This window comes from Brachyistius frenatus, unplaced genomic scaffold (genome assembly GCF_029030835.1).
Source record: "Brachyistius frenatus isolate BFR_SWC_R1_liver_20210118 unplaced genomic scaffold, ASM2903083v1 Contig_9, whole genome shotgun sequence".
In the NCBI taxonomy this organism is placed as follows: Eukaryota; Metazoa; Chordata; class Actinopteri; family Embiotocidae; genus Brachyistius; species Brachyistius frenatus.
Genome location: NW_027210608.1, coordinates 2651985 through 2672687, shown reverse-complemented (window position 1 = coordinate 2672687; position 20703 = coordinate 2651985). Strand labels below are relative to the sequence as shown.

The following is a 20703-nucleotide window of genomic DNA, read 5'->3' as shown; positions in this document are numbered from 1 at the left end:
GACTCAGGAGACAACCATTGATACTACTCCTTTAAAAAAAAAAAAAAAAAAAAAAAGTTGTAAAGGGTTAGGGTTACTCTGGTTTACAGGAGGTGGCGGTAATGCAACTTCCGCTGGATCCGCCATTAAATAACACCCCCCTCACACACACACACACACACACAGTCACAACTTCAGACAGGAAGCATCTGTTCAAGCAGCGGAGGAGAGTGATGGATGTCTTGACGTTGTGTTTGATGCTGTGGTGCCTCGGTAGTGGGACTGAGGCGAACCCGACTTGTTCTCCCCCGAGGATGCTCATCGAAGGTAGGACATATTGATCTCGTCTTCAATGACACATTCAATAGTTTGGACGTCTTTTCATGAAAGTCGGGAAATCAACAGAAAACAAAAGGACGGATGTTTTACAAGGGAATATGTTGACCGTAATCGTTTTTCTTTAGATGAGAGCCTTGGTCCGGCTGTTTGGGATTATAAGCTCATAGAATAAAGTTCACGTGTTGAACTGAAACGGGACATTTAAACGTTTCATTTCCCGTTTTGTGTTGTTCAGAAACCCGCTCCGTGAAAAGAAGAACAACAACGATGCTTTTTAACGTCCCAGCGTGTCCAAACACTACAAACTGTTTGAACAACAACAACAACTTTCCCCAGCCTGCAGACATGCAACACAAACGCGGGACTGAAAACTTGGACGATAATATTAAAAATATCCGATCCGTCGCACCGGCTCACCAACGGGCAGCGCGCGAGAGGGTCCGCATGTCCCCGCTTAAAGTGGATGTTTTTGTCTCGTTTAATGTCTCCAGCAGGGGGCGCTACGACGGCATGTTACTATCAGGTGTCTTCAGGGCGGGACTGATATCGAAGATTTAATGTTTGAGGAAGATGTTCATAAAAGTTACAGTCAGTTGCAGGTTCGCGGCGAGACGCTCAAAATGGCCGCCGCGACCCGGTCCGCACGGATCGACGAAGACAAACTCACGAGACACTTTCGGTCCGTCTCGGTGTGACGCACGAGTCCGACAGATTTGGCGCGTGTAGGTGAAACCAGGCGGGAACTGCAGGTTAGGGGGCGCTGGCGAGCTGTTTGGCCACGCCCACTCGCAAAACACGCATCGGATCACCAGGCGGGATGCACGTGACGCGTTTAATGAGGTTTCAACCATCTTTTGTCAAGTTAAAAATAAATAAATAAATAAATAAAAAATATCGACTTATCGTGTCACGGGGAGACATCAAACTTTGACGCGTCGTCACGGCAACGCCCATTGACGCGTTTACTGTATCCTGATCCCGACTTCAGGTTCACGTGATCAACCCAGCTCGACGTTACATGTTAAAAGTATGAAAAGTGTCATTTCCGGTGGCCAACAGGGGGCGCTGTGACTATGAGCGAATATTACCGCACAGGGGTGTTCAGCTCGGCATTTTAAAAGAGCACTCGATTTAATTTAAACAGTAAACTAAAAACTTGCATTGTTTCACTTTAACCCGTTTGGCAATTTTATTGATCTAATGAAAGCTTCATGTCGCCAAAAAACTGAGCACCGTCACAGAATGTGTTGTTTTGCTCAGTTTTTTGGCGACATGAAGCTTGTGAAAGCGGGAAAAATCCATAAATTAGCCGCGTCATTGTTTAAGCTGCGAGGTTCAAAGCGTGGGAAAAAAGTAGCGGTTTATAGTCTGGAAATTATGGTACATAAGTATTCACAGCCTTTGCTCAATCCTTTGCTGAAGCAGCTTTGGCAGAAATTACAGCCTCAAGTCTTTTTGAGTATGATGCTACAACCTTGGCTCCTATTCTTGGGCAGTTTCTCCCGTTCTTCTTTGCAGGACCTCTCAAGCTCCATCAGGTTGGATGGGGAGTGTCGGTGCACAGACATTTTCAGTTCTCTCTAGAGATGTTCAATCGGGTTCAAGTCTGGGCTCTGCTGGGCCTCTCAAAGACATTCACAGAGTTGTCCCGAAGACATTCCTTTGTTATCTTGGCTGTGTGCTTCGGGTCGTTGTCCTGTTGGAAGATGAACCTTTGCCCCAGTCTGAGGTCCAGAGTGCTCTGGAGAAGGTTTTCATCAAGGATGTCTCTGTACATTGCTGCATTCATCTTTCCCTCCATCCTGACTAGTCTCCCAGTTCCTGCTGCTGAAAAACATCCCCACAGCATGATGCTGCCACCACCATGCTTCACCGTAGAGATGGTATTGGCCAGGTGATGAGCGGTGCCTGGTTTCCTCCAAACATGACGCTTGGCATTCAGGCCAAAGAGTTCAATCTTTGTTTCATCAGACCAGAGAATTTAGTTTCTTCTGGTCTGAGAGTCCTTCAGGTGCCTTTTGGTAAACTCCAGGTGGGCTGTCATGAGCCTTTTACTGAGGAGTGTCTTCCGTCCGTCCACTCGACCATACAGGCCTGCTTGGTGGAGTGCTGCAGAGATGGTTGTCCTTCTGGAAGGTTCTCCTCTCTTCACAGAGCAACGTTGGAGCTCTGTCAGAGTGACCATCGGGTTCTTGGTCACCTCCCTGACTAAGGCCCTTCTCCCCCCATCGCTCAGTTTGGCCGGGCGGCCGACTCTAGGAAGAGTCCTGGTGGTTCAAACTTCTTCCATTTACGGATGATGGAGGCCACTGTGCTCATTGAGACCTTCAATGCTGCAGAAGTTTTTCTGTACCCTTCCCCAGATCTGTGTCTCGACATAATCCCGTCTCGGAGGTCTACAGACAATTCTTTGGACTTCATGGCTTGGTTTGTGCTCTGACATGCACTGTCAACTGTGGGACCTTATATAGACGGTGTGTGTCTTTCCAAATCATGTCCAATCAACTGAATTTACCAGGTGGACTCCAATCAAGTTGTAGAAACATCTCCAGGATGATCAGTGGAAACAGGATGCACCTGAGCTCAATTTTGAGTGTAATGGCAAAGCCTGTGAATACTTATGTACTACGTAGCAAAGGAAGGTCCTCCGATTTTTTTCATTTTTGATTTTTAATAGATTTGCAAAAATTTCAGAAAACATTATTTCACGTTGTCATGATGGGGTATCGTGTGTAGAATGTTGAGGAAAAAAATGAATTTAATCCATTTTGGAATAAGGCTGTAACATAACAAAGTGTGGAAAAAGTGAAGCGCTGTGAATACTTTCCGGATGCACTGTATCTAGAATAACTAACAGGTTTTTACTGTCTACTGTAGAAACACATTTGTGTAATACTGTGTCACCCCGTCTAAATCATGCTCCTCCTTTACCATGCTACGTTTCTTTTTATTACAGACACTAAAGCTGCAAGGGTTCTCCTGCCTGAACACCGTGCACCTGTACAGATTCTCCTGGGAAAGCAGCCAGACACGGTCATAGCTGCTGGACAAACACACCTGACTCTCTACGACTTCCAAAACCCTGAGAAGGAGGTGAGGAGCTTCGTCACTGCAGTGACACGAGTCACTGAATGTACTGAAATGAACCAACTTCATAGTGATGTGGAAAGTAACAGTCCTGCTTCACGTCTCTTCACAGCTTGTACAGAGGCAGGTCCTGTGGAAGGTGTGCACCCAAAACACTGTGAGTAGTGTAAAATGACTAGACAATGGGTTCCCAAACTGTGGTCTGTGTACCACTGGTGGTACATACAGGAGCCTCGCTGAAAGGTCTCAATCGCACTGGCTAAAGTCCAAAGAATTGTCATTTAATTTAATGTCATAAACACACCTAATTGCAATGATGTAAAAATGAGTTATTAATCATGTAAATAAAAATGGATCTCCGGAAGGTCCTCCGATCTAAAGTATTTTCAAACTGCGGCCGCTGAGGGAGCTGCACATGTTGCAGAACAGCTCAAAAGGGTTTGTTTTCCACTAAATAGCATCATACTGCTGCTGGACAGAAGACATCAGTTGTTTATTGAATGTCTTAAACAAAGGTCACGGAAACACGTTGATTTCTGGGTACAATAATTAAAGCTGCAGATATGTTGGCAAGTGATGCATTCAAATGCTACAGTTAAAGTCAGTAAGTGCAGAAAGCAATGTAAATATATTCTTTTGATTTTAAAACAGAAGCCTTGTTGTTGCTATTTAGCTTTTCTGGGTCTGTTATATGTTTAAATCAAAAATTAGCTGGTGTCTGCATTGGGAAGTTGATTGTTGATCACTCAAGAAATATTCAAAAAAAATCTTCTTGTCATTTAGGATTGCAACTATAACATAACTGTGGTCAAGCAGAAGGACGAGGACAATCAAGTGTTTGTGTGTGGGACTAATGGCAAGAACACGGTGTGCTGCATCATGGTAGGACGCCAGAGATGTTACAGAGAACTGGTGGTGTTTCAAACCACTTCTTCTTCCTTTTATTAGGAACAGCCACGTGATGTTTTTGCAAGAAAAACAAACACTACAACACTTCCTGTTTATTTTATTGTTATTTTCCAAACTACCTACTAACTATTTGAAGACATACTGTGTTTTTTGTGTTTTTTTTTTTAGAATATTTCAGAGCAGTCACCCGTGTGCATGCCCTCTGTAGAACTGCAGGGTATAAGAGAAAACATAATGACATTTATCATAAAGGAAGGTGAACAGTCTGCCCTTGTGGGTGAGTTTTTCTACATACAGTATTTCTTTAACAATAAATCTGATGATGAATCTCTGCTTTCTGATTCACCAGTTTACCAAGATGGCTATTTTAAACCTCATTTGTCATCCAGGAAGTCTGTTTGCTGAACATCTGCTCTTTACAAAAGGCTGGTGTCAGATTGGATCAGCGGGAGGGATGCTTTGCCTGTGATTGGCTGTTACGTTGTGGGAGGGTTAAAGTTAGGATTAAGGTTAGGGACCAGTTGACTGACCAATCACTGCAGCGGGACGTTCCCAGCCATCCAATCTAGCACCAAACTTTACAAAACTACTAACCTGCTTTTCTCAACACTTGCTGGCGCTGTCTTCTTTGACTTCGCTCCTATGTGTAATCATGATATCGCACTCCTGCTTACTGTTTGCACTGATCTACTGTACGATACCTTCCTCCGGTTTGTTCCAGAGTCTGAAGGAAGTGCAGATTTCTACATCACCCACTCCGGACCTCAAGACTATGTTGGCCTTTACAGGTTTGGGAGAAGAAGACTGAGACCAATAATGCGTAATGAAGGTACTTTCATAGAAACAGAAACCGTTTCTGAAGTGAAATCATGTTACCTTAAACGTTCGAGGACAAATAATTCCTTTCTGTCTTCAGAGCAGCACTATGTGGGTTTGGTGCTCAGCAGACAGAGAGACAATCCCTTGCAGGACAAAGTCTACACCTTCTATAAGCAGAGAAACCGAGACAAGAAGTTAGACAGTGATATGTGGATTCCTTTTGTGAGCCGGGTTTGCATGGTAAGGCCTGACCGTAAACGTACATCAATCCTTACATGTGCATTATGAAGGAGTGATCGATCCTCCGGCTGTGTTGCTTCTAGTCAGACGTCGGTGGTCCGAAGAACAGCCTGCAGTTCCTCTGGACGTCCCAGATCAATGCGAGACTCTTCTGCGGAAACACCGACCGCAGATACCATTTCTCCGAGCTGGTCGATGTGGCTACTGTGCACGCAGACAATTGGCAGGACACCAAGATCTACGGTCTCTTCATAAATGAATGGTAGGACACCATTATCACCGATTCTATCCGAGAAAGCTTTCGTAGAATATTGTAAAGTTTTTTTTATCAAGCTGGAGACGAAGGAATGATCTCAAGTGTTACATGACGTATGTTATAAGTAAGGTTATTTCTGTACTCGCATCATGTGCTTTTTGTCACATACTATCAAGTACTTTGACTCTGCTTTAAGTTTTAAGGGAGTTTTTTTTTTTGCAGTGAAATTGCGGGAATTAGCAGAACGAACAAATTCGTAACAGCGACGAAGCTTTACAAAACAATCCGTGACAGTAATATAGAAAACGAAGGCGACGTCTTCTGTACGATATAAGAGCGTCAAAAGCTTTATAAATACTATTAATTCAACACGTAGGCCTACTGTATGTGCAAAAACTACGATTTTCAAATGGATTTTCTGAAATTGCTGCTCTCCCAAATATTGCGGCTCTAGCCTGAATTTGCGACGCCGTTGTAGATCATCTTCCTGGTGCTTTGAAGATGAGCTTAGATTAGTTTAAACTGTTGTTGCGTCCTCTCTTGTTGTACAAAGTTGAGCTCTCTTCCTGTTTCTCGCGTCTCTTCTGTTTAGCTGTTTCTATTTTCTTCTGCAGTTTCTGAACAGCACAGCTAAAATTTTTGCTGACCTCGGTGCAGGTTGTTGTTGCTGCGGGAGTCTCTGTGTGAACCCGCTGACCGCTGTGTTTCTCTGCAGGGGAATGAGTGCCGTGTGCGTCTACACGGTACGAGACATCAGCAACATTTTCGCAACCTCCCCGTTCAAAGTGTCCAGCCCAGACATTCCGACGGACCGACCGAGGACGGTATGAGACACTCAAACTGAGCTGAAGTTAAAAATGTGACAGAAGGATTTCTACGATATTGTTGCTACTACTTTTCAAATCAGGTGATTAAATAAAGTTACAGAGTACAGGATGCCATTAATCCTGAGTGATAAACACAACTCTGATTACTAATAAATCGATGTTTCACACATCTTGAAACAAACCTTGAGATTTTCCCAAGTTTGCTGCATATCATCTATTAGCTTTAAGGTCAACACTTACGCTGTTAAACTACCAAATGACTCAAAAGGAAGCTGGAGGTTTTTGCCACAAACTCATCATAATGTTTGGATTGTAGTGGTAGAGCTTGTTGTAGTAATAGGACTTGATGTTTCAATCCCTGCGCTAAGTCGACACTCTTGATGCCGGTAGTGGGTTTGGAGTGGCGGTCGTGACGGTACTGTAGGTACGTCATTGACATTTCGTTGATGAGCTCACGACTTCTCCAGAGGGCTCCGCAGTGATTGCTGGAGTCCCAGGTCCACCACCCTCAGCTCCAGACCCTTCACTTTTCCATTTGCAGACCAGTTGTCATCTTTCCTTTTTAATCCAAAGCCAATGGCTGCTTTTTGCTCTTGACAAGGACTTGTTGGAAGAAGCGACCCCTCGCCCCCATCTTCTTCAGTAGACCAGTCGCAGATGTAGAAACAAATCCCCTAAAAAAAAAAATCAACTCATCCACTCATAAGCTTCTTCAACCCCATCTTGGAGCTTGGAGTGCATCCTGTTAAAAAGGTGTCTTGGTGATGCAGGTGGTCGACAGAAGGAACAAGGCGGGTCTTCTCCCCACCATCGCTTCAGGTTGCGGGGGGGGGGGGGGTGTAGGAGGTTGTCGGCGGCTCTGATGACAAAAGTGAATCTACGAGCATGATTACTATAAAGTGCAAATATGCAGAACAGAAAGCTTGACTGACACTAAAGGGAGTCGGAAGCTTAATGGGGAGTCAGTTGCTGTGCAGCCTTTTCAAAACATGCACCTTTCTGTTTTCAGTGTGTTGAGGACAGCACTAATATTTCTCCGGCGGACCTGGGGACGATCAGGAACACATTTGAGGTGGAGCAGTGGGTCCAGCCCATGCACAGCCAGGGTCCGATTCTCATCAATTGCCACAACTACACGCGCATCCACATTGACGGCAGCAGTCAGCGCACAGTTTTGTTCCTGTCTCTGAGTGAGTAACACAATGATCAGATTAAGAGAAGAGTAGTGCACTGCTCTGTGTATTTGTTTTACAGGAGGGGAAAAGCACTAAAACAATCTGAACGTTCACTGACGTACAGCGGGAGCTGAAACGGAACACAACCATGCATCTCTCAGTATTAATATCTGATATCTGGTTGCATAGACAGCCAGAACTGAACAGGAGTCGGCTACAGAGATGAGGAATGAGATGGCTCATTGAGAGGTCAGACAAAGGTTTCCTTCATGGATCCCACAACCTGCGGGCATGAAGTTGGTTTGAATTTAACAGATAAACTCCCAGGTTTGAACTTTCTGGAACCATTGGCACTCAATCCTATGTGCTAGATTTAACTTGGCTTGGCCTCTTAACAGATAAGTTCGGGAGTTAAGAGAGTTTCTCATGACTCTGATGTAATTTCCTCATCTTCCAATATGCATCATGTGCAAGTATCTCATGACAAACGTGTGATTTCACCCTTTTTGCACTTTGGCATGGTGACATGACTACTATCAACATGACTATTAACAGATGTGAAGACCACATTGTCCTATTTTAGAGCAAAAAGTATTCCTGATCTTTGTACTTGTATGTTTTGGTGTGTCATCTGAGGTAAAAAAAAACAACCAACTGAGCACAGTGTTGGGTGGTCAGAGAGGTTTGGTTATTTAGTCATCATTTTCCTCCTTCTGTCTTCAACAGATAATGGTGGGATTCATAAAGTGATACAGGATGAAAATCAGACCTTCATTGTCAATGAGGTCAGACCTTTCACCAACAGAACACACCTACTCAGTGTCATCCTCCACGCTTCCTCTGTGAGTCACACCACACTGCCTACACAACTATCCTACCCCGAAACACAACGGTGGGAGGATGGGAGAGTTTTATTCATGTTGTAATAAAGAGGTTTATTGTCTTAAAAAGTAGCATGCAGCTCTTTAGAGATCTTTAGATGAAGGTTAGATTTGTTTTGCTTCAGAACATTTATGTGAATAAAAAGCTCTAAAACTTGTGTATAATTGCAGAGAAAACTTTATGTGAACTCCAGACGCGAGCTGGTCCAGCTTAACACGGCAAACTGCGCCCAGTATGGAAACACCTGCCAAGATTGTGTCTTATCCAGAGATCCTTACTGTGGCTGGAACAAGACCCACTGCGCTCCTAAGACAACGTAAGACCTCCGAAATTTGTGTAACTGCACAGCTGTGATCCTGAAGGTATCAAACCTAGCTGGAAGGTGCTCTAAGAGAAAGACGTGCGGTCGGTTGCCAGGTTGCGCGGACATTTACGTTGAAATTGAATGTAGCTTGTGGATTGTGTGTTTATAATGTGCTTCATAGATGATATGGCAACTTGAGTAATGTCAAACAAACATACAAAACTTACAGATCTGTGTATGATGGCAAAGTTTGAGGGCCACACAAATTAGGGGAGTTTCCTGGGAGAAACAACAAAAATACAGGAAGACCTGGGAAAAACGAGTGTGTCGGTAGATGTGCATTAAACCAGCAGCAGGAAGGTTTTATTACCATTATTATTATTATCTGTCCACAACCTTTGCCAGATCAGTTACACCTCGAATGTCACTCGAGTTGTGACATTTAGATTTCTGCAATGTTGCGTATTCTGGGACTGATGCATGCAGCTAATGTTGTAATGATGAACATTATTTCTACACTCGATGCCGAGAGCTGGTTGATTCATCGGCCCTTCTACGGTACAGCAGTTTTGGCACAATATCCATGTTTAAACAAGCTCGACCGCATACCTACTTTATTTCATATCTCACTGGTTGCACTGCAACGTGTCAGCAACTGCTGAAGATAATTGGCGGGTCTATTTTCTAACGAAAGCCGCTTGGTGACCGCGGAAAGCTGAACAGAGCAGAACAGCCAGGCAGGGAGTGTCGACCAAATAACATACAATTCCAGTCAACTTTCAAAATAAAACGCCCATGCGCAAAAGAAAATACACTACATCAACGTCTACCGCCGCAGTCTTTTTATTTAGAAAAGAAACACATTTCACCCAAAACAAACCATCACATCAGAGTTACAATTTACTTTCGTACTGTAAAAATAGCCTCAAACAAACAAAACACAGGATTTACTGTAACAGCACATGTTTATGGAAGTAATAAACAGAGGTGGAGGTTAGGGTTAAGTGAGTTTGGAGTTTTCAGAGAACTGATGTTGACGATGTTGTAAAGTACAGAAACTCAGTTCTGCTTATAGAAACAAAAGGATTATTCCACTAAAGTATGTCATCATGACAGGAAAGGTTTTTTACAACAGTAAGAAAAGTTTGCCCCTAGATCAAGATATGTCCTGGTTGGGTTTTTTTTTTTACACTCAAACTTTTATCTATCAGGAAATGCAAGTTTAAATTAAAACTGCAAGCAGTGATAACGGGCCCTCGCCCTCCGGGGAGACGTCTTCGGGGAGACGGCGCGTGGGAGTGCGAGGGCCCGTTATCAACTGCTTGGAGTTGGAAGCTCTCTTTCCATCTATGGTGTTGTTCCATAGAAAGTTGACCCGAGAATACACGTCACTTGTGAACATGACGTCAGGCTAACCACTGAGATTTGTAATAGTAAACTAACAATCCCCACATACATGCAGAGACACGCTCTCAAATTCCACCGTGGCATTCAGCCTCGTGTTGATTCATGACTGATCATCTGGAAATGTTCTTTTTTTAAAAATATGAAGCAACATCAAAGCCTTATCGGAGGCTGATTCACAGGTAGAGGAAATGATCAATCATGCATCAGACACGGAGGGGCTGACTAAGAGGGATATCAGAGGCAGGGCGGTCGATGATGCAGTATATTCTGACCAACCAATTTACAGGAGACACGTTTTAGAAGGAGAAGAAGAAGGTTTTAATGTCGGTTCTTACAAATAGTGAGTCAAAGTAAAACCGCAATAACTCCAACCTTTCTCTGTGAGAATCTACCTCTTAATTATTGAATCACTTCACTTTCATTCTTTTTTTTGATCGCCACTAGTTATATAAAATAACCAGGGTAATGCCAATCCTTGCTAATATGCCCCATTTATATCCATTACATTAAATAAACAAGTAGTACTCTAAGTTATTTCTTATTTAAGGGAGAAAACGTAAGCGGTCTAAAGTTCTTATAAGATTCTGACATACGAGCTGCTTGAATCTACCGTTACTGTCGTGTACCTCATTTAAGTGATTAATACTGAGTAGTACTTTTATGTAACCGGCAGGTCTTTCTTATTCAGACGTATCTTTTGTCTTGCAGTGCTACTAAGCAGGACATGAGCGGAGGGACACACGCCATCTGTGGATCGCAGCTGATATATCTCCCGGATCTGGGTATGACGATCTTTTATGGGTTGATGTGCCTGGATTGCTCAGATGTTACTGTGGACACAGAACTGTTGACAAATTTCAGGCTATAAAAAGGAGTGACTTCAGCGAATGACACCATGATGACCTGTGGGGGAAAAATGTATTTACTTTCTTTTTCATAAAGAGAAGTTGAATGAGAGTTTATGGAGTTATGACATGTTGCAAACACCCCCTGAAGGTAGACAGAACTTGACATACTTTACTGCCTGAATGCCTCTTTATTTACACTGCTGTGTATTTAATTTACACTGCTCCCATGGTATAACATTAGGATGAAGCCTGTGTCAAATAGTGACGCCTCATCCGAATTAATACGTCGAATCTTAGAGCACCAACACACAAAGTCCAATTCTCCTACAGTGTTTCTGCTCCAGCTGCCGTCAGCGCTGCAGTGCCGTTTCTCTGCAGCCTCTTCAGGGAATCAAAGTGGATTTACCTGTTCCTCCTGTGTTTTTACTGCTGTACATCTTTTTCCATCAGTCGTCTGTGCAGTTTGTTTCACATCTTTTTTGTCTATTTCTGGAACAACAGACGGTTTCTTCTCTGAAACACTTTGTCTGCTCGCTACCTGTTTTAATGTCACGTTAGATTCAGTTAGATTAAACGATACATAGACGGCTTTGACAAATTGTTTGTCCACCTTTATTTGAAAGAAATTCCATTTATAATATATATTAGCAGTCTTTTTGCATCTGTTGAGGAGATCAAGCAGATGTAACACAGGCAGCACAAGACACCTGCACAGCTGCAGGAAACGGACACAAACTAAAAAACCTGCCACTCAATAGAGTTTCGTTTATTAGGGCTATTTGTAACAGGGACTATGTACAAAATACATTAATCTCACAAAGAGAAGAGATGCTTTGTATGAGTAGCTGTTATATTCCATGTCAGCCATAGACTGTATGTAAAAGTGGACAAAGCTCCCGGTTCTGAAGAATTAGGCCGATGCTGAAGTGCTTTAAACTGCGATACCAACGAGTGCCACTAGAGGTTGGCCTTCGAAAAACCTCTGGCACCATAGACTCGCATTCAACTTTTGTCATGTGATTCAAAGTCAATACATTTTTCCCGTCAGAAAATGAGCTGCGTTTTTGGGGGCGTGTCTGTTTGATTGACAGGTCTGTGGTTCAGTCAGGTTACGGCATCGGTGGGCGCGACGTAGTGTCGTCAGGCTTCCAGTCAGATCCACCGCTCGCTTCCCCCCCAGCTCGCCCAAATATGGTCACTTCTGGCTCCAAACCGCTCCAAACTAGCAAAGATGGCGCCGGACAAAACCCGACCTCAAGGCTTCACAACGGCCGTCCACAAACCAACGGTGTCACGTCACTGTTGGATGCCGCTTCTTTCTGCCAACAGATCCCTTTAAGTCTTTAAATTGCCCCTTGAAAGAGAAAAAAAAGTTAATCAAGGCATCAGAAGACACCCTAACCCCCCCAACCCACTCTAACCCCCCCAACCGACCCACTTCCTGTTTCACATGATTAGTGGAACAGAACTGCTCACTTCTCAGAATTGCACAGAGTCAGCTTCTGCATAACGCACCTCAGGAACACTTACAACAGGAAGTAGTCCTCATATATTCTCGTATGCATGTGATACAGGTCTTTACAACGTTACTCTCATTATAAATGCTACGATCTCCACAGCTGACCGACTTCCTCATCAACCGGAAAGCTTTGACTTCTTTGCATCACATGCTACAAAGATTATGTGCCAAAGACCGCAAGAATGACTAAGAATCACCCGTCATCATTATTACGCTGCTTTTACAGCCGATAATCACAAGTCTCGATAAAACGTGTTAAAACGTTGCATTGCAGTCAGACACCAGCTCGTGTGTCAGTTCCTAAAGCTTTTCACCTTCCACGTGTTCACTATGAGGTCAACGACACGTTGCCAAGAGGCATGACTCGGATAAGAAAGCAGACTGGTTCCAGATCAAATAAAGAAACCAAACATCCATCTTAATAACTAAACAGAGCTCCTTGTGTTTCCACTTAAGCACTCAGATCTTCTCTTCCTGATTCCAGGTACAAACGAGGATGTGATCAGCGTCTCGGGGCCCCTTGGGTCCCAGATTTCAATTTTCTGCCCGGTGTCGTCCCGTCACGCCCAGTACACCTGGAACGGTGGTGGCAGCTCCACGGCCTGCAGCTCCCTGGAGGAGCGGTGCCTCCTTCTGATCGACAGCATGAGTCCCGAGAAGGAGGGAGCGTACGAGTGCGTGTCAGAGGAGGAGGGTTACAAGAAAATCATGGCTCGGTACCAAGTAAAGATGGGTAACGGGGCGGCGGGACGACAAATACATCTGACGGTTTGGGTTTGTCTCGTGATTACGAGTTTGTTCTGTTAGTTACGGGATCAGAAACTCCACGTGGATGAGTGACTGTGAGCGTCTGCACTCGCAGAAGCTGAGCTGTGACGTCACAATTCTTTATTTTGGTACAAATTGTTGTCACAACATTTCCGAGAGCACACTGGATGCTACCGTGACTCGCCGCCCCCTCCGGTGGTACGAAGTGGTATTACAAGACGGGCTGTCCGGCGAGCATGCGAACCTCGGCAGAAACCTGACAAAACGCCAAAACTGCTTTTTCTTGACATTCTGTGGAGTTAATGTTGGACTAATTATCTAACATATTGCCTCTTTAAACTAAATGATTTGACTTGTGGTGCTTGTGTAAAAAAAAATCTTGACTTATCAGCAAAACTCAAGACAAAATATCTGGCAAATGTGAGCTTTTAACATACGAGTCTGCATGAATCTCCTTCATTGCCCTTTGTGTGTGTGTGTGTGTGTGTGTGTGTGTGTGTGTGTGTGTGTGTGTGTGTGTGTGTGTGTGTGTGTGTGTGTGTGTGTGTGTGTGTGTGTGTGTGTGCGCACGCTTCAACTAATAATGTTATATTTTGTTTGCATGATTGAAGTTTTTAGATAATTCCGTTCCTCAGACTTCGGCACAGTTTGTGCCTCCTGTGTATTTTTGCATTTGCGTGTTTCTATGGAGCCGAAGTTCGACACTTAAAGAAACATGACGCGTATCTTTGCTTGCTTTGTGTGACGACAAGAAAAATGCGGCGCGTATGTTATTTGAGACGACACCAAAATATGATTGTCCGAATGTATTTATTAGAATGAATGTATTCAACTTTTAGATTGTTGTTCGTGTCACACAAATCAAGCAAGAAGAAGCCACATGCAGAGCGGTGATCCGGTCAAGAGTGGAACGTGTTCAGAGCCGTCAGACAACCGCCGGGCGCTCAGAAAGGCCGATTCGGAGTAAATTTGCAGAAAATCAGATATTTATCTGGAATGTAGTTTATCTGCGTCGTAGAGGAAACAGGAAACAACTGCCTTCTGATAAGAGAGTCACACATTTGACTTCTTTAAGTGTCTTGCGTCATCCCTTAATGTGAAATTCTGCACCTTCCTGACCTCGTTCTACCTCAACAGGCTGAGACGCTTTCTGTTAGTCGAATTGAAAGTAAGCGCATACTGGGGAAGTCTGCTGAGATGGCAAAAGAAAGTTGTGACATCCTTTTCACAGCTCGGTATTTTTAGACGAGGTGTGAAACGGAGTAGAGATGTCAGGGGGCCCTCCAGAGATGGGCGGGGCCCTCCAGAGATGGGCGGGGCCCTCCAGAGATGGGTGGGGGCCCTCCAGAGATGGGTGGGGGCCCTCCAGAGATGGGCGGGGCCCTCCAGAGATGGGCGGGGCCCTCCAGAGATGGGCGGGGGCCCTCCAGAGATGGGCGGGGCCCTCCAGAGATGGGCGGGGCCCTCCAGAGATGGGCGGGGCCCTCCAGAGATGTCAGGCTGCAAGCTGATTGTTACAGTGGTCTACAATGTTGTTTCTAAACTTTAGTTTAAAATCCATGAACTTCTTTTTGACGTGTTGGACTCGTGTTCAGTTTTTCCGATAAGTTTTTTTGCAGTCGCACTTTTCCCTCGTTTGTATTTGATTGAACGGGCGGTAAACCGATCGTCTGATTTATCTGCTCCTGTTGTCGTCTCCGTGCGACGGCCAACGTCGGCCTCCTACAAACGTCTGGATACAGAGTCAAAGTTACCGTTTGCTTCATATATTTATGTCATTGTACAGTAAACTGTTATTGGTGATGTTCACTGTCCATAATACTTCAAAAGTTTTGCTTTGTACACGTTTCCGTTTAGCTCCGACCTTTTTGGAGCTTTATTTTCTGATCAGTTACGTCTGTGTGCACTCTCCCTCTGTGATATAAATGAACATCTTTCTTTCCATCCTGCAGTTGACTGTACGTGTTTGTAATCTCAGACCAGTTCAGTTCCTCATACCCGACTCGCGCATAAAGTACACGTACTTCCGCCGGCCGCCTCCGAAACGACCTGTATTCTGATCTCCGTGTGCTTGAAACGCTCCAGGAGCTACAACCGGTCTGAAAGTACACAAGAGGCTGACGGGAAAGTTACACGTGCACATTTCCTGAACATGATGTAGGGGGAACAGACATTTGTGTTATTGAGGAGGGTGTTTCAAAGGAAGTCCCTTTAGAAATGTTATTATACATCATATTCAAATCCTGCCGTTTCCTAAAACCGTGAGAGACGAAAACAAAACGTAAAAGCCGAACTACTGCAACTCATTTGACTAATGGGGCTTTTAGATATTTGTTTATGGAATTACTGAACCTGACAGAGACATTTGCCTCGGGACTGTTTTTAAAAGTGAAAATGAGTTTCATCTTACTGAAAATCAACTTTTAAAAGGGTTGAAGTGCCTCCAGGTGTTTCACCAGGCTTCTCATGTTTGTTGCAGCAAAGCAGAAACGTACAAACGGAGCAGGCTGTTCACCGCAGGCGTCATATCTACTCATCTGAGAGGAGGAAATAAACACACACACACACACATAAGATATAAAGTAAAACTTTATCATGACATACAAGTTTAAAGCCCTGAGAACCATATCTTTATATTAACTAATATGAACAAAACTGAATGTGTGAAAACCACTTTGGAAAAGTGCTCGTCTTAAATACAATCAGCACAAACCAGTTTTTACAAGCATTCGTGTGTTTTGTCCTATTTTTTTTTTTGTTTGCTTTAATCAAAGAGAAAACTATAATAATTTCAGTAATATCATTATTATCATGTCCATAATAATAACAACAGTACAAAAATATGCACAAACCCCACAGTTGAATTAATATACGGAGCATTGTACAAGCCAAAACAACAACATAAAATTGATAAATGAGGTATTCGATAACCACTTGCATATGCACCTGTTTTTACACAGATCAGGTTAGTTTTTTTTAATATTTTTTTTTAAAAACAATTTAAAACTGAATTAACTCCAAAAAAAAAAAAAAAAAATCATCGGAGAGACGAAAGGTTCCCGCAGACTTCCAACTTCACAGCTTCCTGAGTGACGAGACCTTTCCTGCAGTTACTGACGACAAAAAAAAAAAAAAAAAAATGCAACACCAAATCCAGAAGTAGCATTCAGCGAAGTGACCGCAGCTTCCGTCAGTACTCGTCCTCAATGCAGCAGAGTGAAGCCCACTGCCCTGAGGTATTGAGGTGTGAGGTGGTGGGGGTGGGGGGGGGGGGTCTCTAACAGTCGCGCGCGCACACACACACACACACACACACACACACACAGGTACATCACATCATATAACGGTATACTCCACGTCCGGAGGCCGGAGGTTGGAAGTTGACTAAGTCCGAGTGGTTAGTTGTTGCCCAGCGGGGCGGAGAAGTGACTGAACAACTCTCAACATTTCCCCAAACAGCCTCCAACAAAGTTCCCTTCAGCCTCCAACACACCGGAGCTCAATGGATGCAGAGCTGAACTCTGAGCTTCACGCTCACAATACTTTTTGAACGAGCGCTTCCTCAGATTAGAGTATATGATGTAGATGTGGCGCCACCTGCAGGTTCTTTCACGTCATTACAGGTGTACTCTTGTGTCGCCAACCTGCTTGCGCGCACACGCACACATTCATACAAAGGCAGTGAAGCTACACTATCAAACGGTCATTGCTTAGACGACGCAGATGACACAAAGTTTGGACTTAGAAACGAGATGTTTTAGTTAACTGTTACTAAAAACAAGGTCCACCAGGAAAAAAAAACAAAAAAACCCAGCACGAATAAATATCATAACTCAGATGTTTAAACAACAGCGTGAATGACAGCCGATGTCCAACGTCTGATTAAATTGTTTCCCCAAAAATAAGCGATGACTCTCCAAAGGATTAAAATCGAAGAGAACTTTTCTTTCTTTTCTTTCTCAGCCAGCTCTGACCAGATCTCACCAGCAACTACTTTAAGGCAGCGTCTATAATTCTCATCTTTTGTGAAATACAGCTCCGTGTGGTGCAGGCTGGTGAAGGACGCAGCGTCAGCGCGTCTCCACGAGTCCCCAAAACCCTCAACCGCGATCTGCGCCGCCAAACGTCCGCGTCACGTGACACACAAAGGCTAAAATACAATCTACTGAAAGCAACAAGGCTGCCGGCCTCCATCTCTGAGCAGGTCAAATGCCTCACATTCAACACGGATAAAGATAGACATTTCAGTTTCTTCCTTTGTGGTGTTTTAAAATGCTAAAAAAAATTAAAAAAAAAAAAAGTTACTTTAGAGAGAGAGAAGTATTTTAGTCAGAAGTACAGAATAATCCAGCTGTTGATTATCGGTAACGTTTGAATAAAAAAAAAAAAAAAAAAAAAAAAAAGGGCTGGTGGGACGCCGGCCCACCCGGAGGAAGATGGCATCCACAGAGGGTGTCGAGTTAAAAAAAAAACACACAAAAAAACCAGCTCCAGGAGCCCCAAACTGTACGAGATTAAATTAGACACCAGCTCAGGAGGCCACGACTTTCTGTTCTGGATGACGACACTTGCTAAACGGGCCGAATATGGCCGTCTGTACACATCATGTAATCAGATTAAAACGGGCTCATTTCCACTGTAACTTTCCAATCATCAAGTCATGCCCAAAAACGTGAAAGAAGGGAATTTACCGAATCTCCCCTAAAAGGTATTGTCACTTGTTTTAAGAAAAATAATTAAAAAAAAGAAAAAAAAGAGAGACTCCAAATCAGCTGGAAAGAGATCAAATGCAACATTTGCTGGCGGTCCAACGGAGACGTGGATCTGCCCGGTGGAGCACGGGATTGTAGGAGGGATCGTTCAAGAGGACCGGCCGGGTAGTCTTTGGTATCTAGCTGTGCAATAACCAGAGGATTCAGGTGTTAAAACACCGGTCACATGATTGTACACATGCATATCATTTCACCGCTGTCACGAAAGAAGCAACGAGCTGCGATTTTAGGTGTTCGCAGTCAAATTTAAGGTTAACTTGGTCGTTTTTATGTTGTTGTTGTTTTTTTCGGACCCCTGTGACCTCGAAACCTTTAAACAATCCTACAAATCTACACACGTCAGTGAGGAACTTTTCCTGTTCCTCTTCCCTGAAAAAACATAATGCAGATATATCACTCTTCTCAGATGACAACTTGAGGAACCGAAAAGAAAAGAAAAGAAAAGAAAAGAAAAGAAAAGAAAAGAAAAGAAAAGAAAAGAAAAGAAAAGAAAAGAAAAGAAAAGAAAAGAAAAAGCGATAAGAAGCCAGCGTGAAACAGAGTCTACAGGTAAATACAGGAGAAAGAAAAGCGAAGCCGTCCCAGTTGTCTGTCCCCGAAAACCACCAGCAGTGTGTCAGGACGTCCGTGTCAGTTTCAGTTCAGGTAGGATTTGGGGCGTCAAGTGTGGAAGGCTTTGCAGCCGTGTGAGGTATGTTGTGTTGCTCTCCGTTACGGAGAGTCTGATGAGGTATTCTTGAAACAGTCGTGTGGACTTGTGCATTCTTCAGGGTGTGAATCCGTTCTCTTGTTTCTCCTTAAATTAACGGGGATTCCTTGCAGTTGTCACATTGCTTCCTGAGAGACGCCCTCCGGAGCAGAGAGGCCGGGATGAGGTCTGAGAACTATGCAGTGACGGTGGTGACGGTGGTGACGACGATGACCCCGTCCCACTCCACATTCAGCTCTGTAGCCGGAGGAAAGGGTGCTAAGACAAAACATGGGGGAACTCAAACCTGATTCTGTGGCGGGGGGCGAGGAATGCCTCAGTGTCGCCTCTCTGGGTGGAGACGTGAGCTCGGGGCCTACTCGGCTTCTTGAGGGTGAAATGAGAGCAGCTGTCGTCTCTTCCTCCTCCTCCTCCTCCTCTTCCTCTCCCCCCTCCTCCCCCCACCCCCCCTCAACTTTGTGGATCTGCGAGTAGTTGAATTTCAGACTTCACGTGATCTGAACTGAGGGGCAGTTATCAAATGAGGTATTTAATGTGCTGATCTACAGCATCTGATCATTCACCAGTTCAGCGAGAGGCTTCAGCGTGTGAGGGAGACCTGAGCGGCCCGGTCTGGAGGCCTGACACTGAGCTGGGCGCTCTGTACACCAGGTTCCATTGGTGAGAGTTACCCGACTTCCCCTGATTGCAACTAGGTCAAAAAAAAAGAATACAAAAATAAAGTTGATTCAGGTTAAATATACTACAGCTCCTGAGGTAAAGACACCACTGCAGGTTACTTGATTTGAGGTATGTAAAAAGAGAAAACTAAAAACAAAATCATTCTAAAACACAAAATCAAAAAGACAACAAAATGGCAACAAACAAACAAAATGTCCTAAGATAAAAATTTTCAAGTTCAGTTGTGACTACACCTGTCAGTGGGTTTTGGCTGAGCTGATTGTGTTTAGCATGTATATTATGATTAACGAGGGTGTATGTGTGTAGTCTGTGTCTGTCTATGTATGACTGAGTGTGTGTGTGTGTGTGTGTGTGTGTGTGTGTGTGTGTGTGTGTGTGTGTGTGTGTGTGTGTGAGTGTTAACTTTAGATGAAATGCATAGCAGTGCGTTTGGACACATGTTGTCATATAATATTCTCAGGCTCTGTGTTCATGATTGGACAGCCAAGAGGTTGACAGGGTTTATGAGGTATTTGTTGTGCAACAGTTTCTTATTCTTATGGGTTTCTCATTGTACTGAATATTCATGCTGGGCCTCTTGGAGGAACGGAGGCCGTGGGAGCAGGTACAAAGGACAGCCTGAGTTAGGGAGACCCGCTGGGGGTCGGCTCAGCCGAGCCGGGACCCTTGGAGGAGGAGGAGGAGGACGTGGGGCTGAGGGTCTGAGCCTGCGGTACGGAGAAGCCGAAGCTGGAGCTGGTTCCAGCAGAAGAGGCTGAAGTAGCAGCGGCCGAGACGGCCGGCCCCGGGGCCCCACCGGACCTCTGGGCAAACAGGGTTCCTGCAGGACCATTTAAAACAGCATTACGTAAAGATTATCACTAGGAAGGTAAAGGTTACGACATCACTGGTTAACCCCCCCCCGTACAAACCTGAGTAGATTGTGCCATTAACCTCCACTGAGACAGTGATGCTGGCATTTCCATTGGTTGAGATGCTCAGAGACATGTCCTGCTGCTTCTCCTCTGAACAAACACAACAGAGACCGATTACTTTTCTGTGGATTCGCGGGACGCTTTCCCTCTAAACATGAACACATCATATATGTGCGTATGCAGGAATGGTGTCTTAGAAATATTATGTTGACAAATTATTGTCAATTTGAAATCAACTGTATGCTGATCTGAAAGAGTTGAACATTTG

The 20703-nt window shown here is 44.2% G+C and overlaps 2 protein-coding genes across 4 annotated transcripts in view; one reads left to right on the top strand and one right to left on the bottom strand.

Annotated features, from left to right (window-relative positions):
• The first annotated feature begins 200 nt into the window (after positions 1 to 200).
• LOC138616205 (semaphorin-7A-like) lies at positions 201 to 15299 on the top strand. Its single transcript, XM_069690346.1, has 14 exons — positions 201 to 306; positions 3275 to 3411; positions 3518 to 3562; positions 4189 to 4287; positions 4483 to 4591; positions 5036 to 5143; positions 5231 to 5373; positions 5457 to 5635; positions 6345 to 6453; positions 7466 to 7646; positions 8358 to 8473; positions 8684 to 8829; positions 10933 to 11006; positions 13076 to 15299. Exons 1-14 carry the CDS (start codon positions 213 to 215, stop codon positions 13396 to 13398), a joined length of 1863 nt encoding a protein of 620 aa, XP_069546447.1. The 5' UTR covers positions 201 to 212; the 3' UTR covers positions 13399 to 15299.
• Positions 15300 to 19304: 4005 nt separating this feature from the next.
• The window catches only part of LOC138616204 (AT-rich interactive domain-containing protein 3B-like), a 48701-nt gene continuing 47302 nt past the window's right edge, over positions 19305 to 20703 (bottom strand). For all 3 annotated transcript variants that reach the window (XM_069690345.1, XM_069690343.1, XM_069690344.1), the window contains exons 8-9: positions 20433 to 20525; positions 19305 to 20341 (exon numbers count right to left, since the gene is read on the bottom strand). In XM_069690345.1, the coding sequence (XP_069546446.1) occupies positions 20145 to 20341; positions 20433 to 20525 (290 nt within the window). In that variant the 3' untranslated portion in view covers positions 19305 to 20144. The remainder of the gene's footprint in view (positions 20342 to 20432; positions 20526 to 20703) is intronic.

Excerpts from the sequence above, each read along its gene's own strand:
- LOC138616205 (XM_069690346.1), top strand. The coding sequence starts at position 213 with ATGGATGTCTTGACGTTGTGTTTGATGCTGTGGTGCCTCGGTAGTGGG. Across the intron at positions 3,412-3,517 it reads TCCAAAACCCTGAGAAGGAG|CTTGTACAGAGGCAGGTCCT; the intron begins GTGAGGAGCTTC and ends GTCTCTTCACAG. Across the intron at positions 7,647-8,357 it reads AGTTTTGTTCCTGTCTCTGA|ATAATGGTGGGATTCATAAA; the intron begins GTGAGTAACACA and ends TGTCTTCAACAG.